We start from the raw sequence: 2,500 nt of genomic DNA on the forward strand, positions 1-2,500 counted from the left end.
CTTGGAAATATCTTCATTAGCTTACCGGGATTGGAGTTTTGTCGCCGGTTAGACCACTAATTAACGGTTGAGAACATAAATGTCGAGTTGAATCGAATTGACTTTCTACGTGTATCGAATCAACTTTGATGATGTCTCGAAACGACTTCAATTTGTATCGAATCAACTTGTATCGAAACGACTTTGTATCGAAACGACCGTAAACCTAGTTTTTATACAACACTGGCTTAGCATTTATGTCAAGATTTTTAATTCTGTCCTTTATTTTGGATTTGTGATACCTGGTTTGTAATGGGTTTAGGGAGGTCTTGGATACAAGCAGCTAAGGTCCCATCACCGGCTACTTTCCATTAGATCACAATAAATAAATTCTTAGCAACAGAACTTTGTCAGACTTAGCAGACGGCTACTTTCGAAACATTCTGACCATACTGATCAAACATGCTACAATGTGCCTATAGTGTTATTATTATTATTATTATTATTATTATTATTATTATTATTATTATTATTTGTGATTTTGAAGATCAGGCACAGAGGAAGAATTCACTGAGATACAGCAGTTATGTGAGGATATCCTAGTATATAGAAGAGATATGATAGAGATGCGCAAGATAGAAAAGGAATCAAGAAAGAAAAGGGAGCAGGAAGATAAAAGGAAAGGGGAGGAGATGCGGCAGGCAGCTGTGGAAAGACTAGCAAGTTAATATCCAATTCAATATTATGTTGTCCAAACAAGCTTAGGTTATGGTGACGAGATCCATCACGACCGTAACTCATTTTGTGTTGTTTTTCTTTTGCCGTTCTACACAGTTTTTACCCAATTTTCTGAGTGCCTGCTTTACTTGGTGATTTATGATGTGTTGTGATTGAGCACCATATAATTTAAGTGTCTAATATTTGACTTGACAGTTTGTAGTTTGAACCAGTTTGAATAGAACCCATTGCTTTCATTTTAGAGCGCCGTAGTGATGCTGGCACATCAGGTGGTGCCACATGCGATGTGTCTAGTAGCGGGTCAGATGAAGAAAGTCCTTCAAAAGGTAACATTTGTGAAATCTAACAAACTATTATTCCAACTACTCTGGGTGATTGGTTGCCATAAATATATGAAATCGATTTTCTCTTCTACTAGGGGCCACAAAAGGAAAGTGAACAGATGTTTTTTTTTGTAATGGACAAACTGTTTGTATGATGAAATCCATATATTTTATATATGTAAACATATTTGATTCAGACTTTACCCCAAGAGCTTGACTGCTCATCTAGGGGGGCTCAATGGATCCATTAAATTTTAATGTGGTTGCTCAGTTTTCTGGCACACTGTGATTACATATTTCCATCTCCTTCCCCACCCGTGGGGGAGAGGGGGGCCTTAGGCTTTGGTTGGTCTTCTACAAAAATAAATACAACACTTTTTCTTTTATTTCTCGTGTAAATTATTTCTACAGGAACCAAAAGGAAAGTTGCCAGGTCAAGCAGAAAGTCAGCAATTGAAATGCTGTCAGAAAAGTACAAGGAGAAAGCAAAACTGAAAGAAAAAGAGCTGGAAGTGAGAAAGATGGAGCTGGATCTTCAGAAACAAAAGTATGAAGATGAAGCTCAAGAAAGGAAGCTTTTGTTCTCCATGCTTCGAGAACAACTGAAAAAATAAATCATTTTGTATTCAGTTGCTCTTGAAGCATTGACAACATAAGCTTTTTCTTCTGCTTCATCTTCATTTTGTTTTACTTTATTGACACCCCTTCCACATAATTTTTGTTCACTGGAGGAAAAGAAAATAAAAGATTCATCTTCTCTTGTTTTATTTCACTCCTGTTGCTATTTACATAAATAAAATAATTATAAGTAGAAAGACCAAGTAAACATGGTCATCAGTTGGATAGATAGGTTTCCAGGGATGGCGGGTCTAAATTAAAATAAGTGGTTGTCTGTGACCCATATAAACAGGTGTGACAATTGATAAGAATACATGCAACCAAATAATATTTACCCACAGGCTGTAAAAGGATCTTTAAGTTCTTTTTTAAAGTCTAAATATGCAAAATTTGGCAGATTTTGCCAAAGCCCCATTCGACACATGTCCGAACTCTGCTCATTCTTGTATTGAATTCCCGCTCATCATCTGTTAAGGTGAGCTTGACGGAATGGAGCAATAATGTTCTGTGTAATGCCATAGGCAGGATCCCCATAAATAACGTATGGCTCTCCACTGGGTTGAACAAATCGACGCAGTTTAGCTGACAGGCCGCTCACCCCAAGCATGAAGGCATCATGTCGGCGACCCTCTATAGGACCAAACATATGGGCTATCAGGCCATTTGGGGATTGAACAGACTAAAAAGTAAATAAAACAAATATTTGTAAATGAAACATTAAGTTGTATTACAACATCCTGCTTGGCTTGAGGAACTTGGTTTGGACCCAGTGAATTTTAGATTTTTCCACAGCAACCTTTATTGAACTAGATTTTATACCCTCCTTTGGTATCTAGCCTCCC

The 2,500-nt window shown here is 37.3% G+C and overlaps 1 protein-coding gene across 1 annotated transcript in view; it reads left to right on the forward strand.

The window, feature by feature from the left end:
* The window catches only part of LOC137988975 (uncharacterized), a 1,494-nt gene extending 787 nt beyond the window's left edge, over window positions 1-707 (forward strand). Inside the window, exon 2 of the mRNA XM_068834904.1 lies at window positions 527-707. Within this exon, the coding sequence (XP_068691005.1) occupies window positions 527-707 (181 nt within the window). The remainder of the gene's footprint in view (window positions 1-526) is intronic.
* The last annotated feature ends 1,793 nt before the right edge of the window (window positions 708-2,500 follow it).

The sequence above is a fragment of the Montipora foliosa genome, unplaced genomic scaffold, assembly GCF_036669935.1.
Source record: "Montipora foliosa isolate CH-2021 unplaced genomic scaffold, ASM3666993v2 scaffold_436, whole genome shotgun sequence".
Classification (NCBI taxonomy): domain Eukaryota; kingdom Metazoa; phylum Cnidaria; class Anthozoa; order Scleractinia; family Acroporidae; genus Montipora; species Montipora foliosa.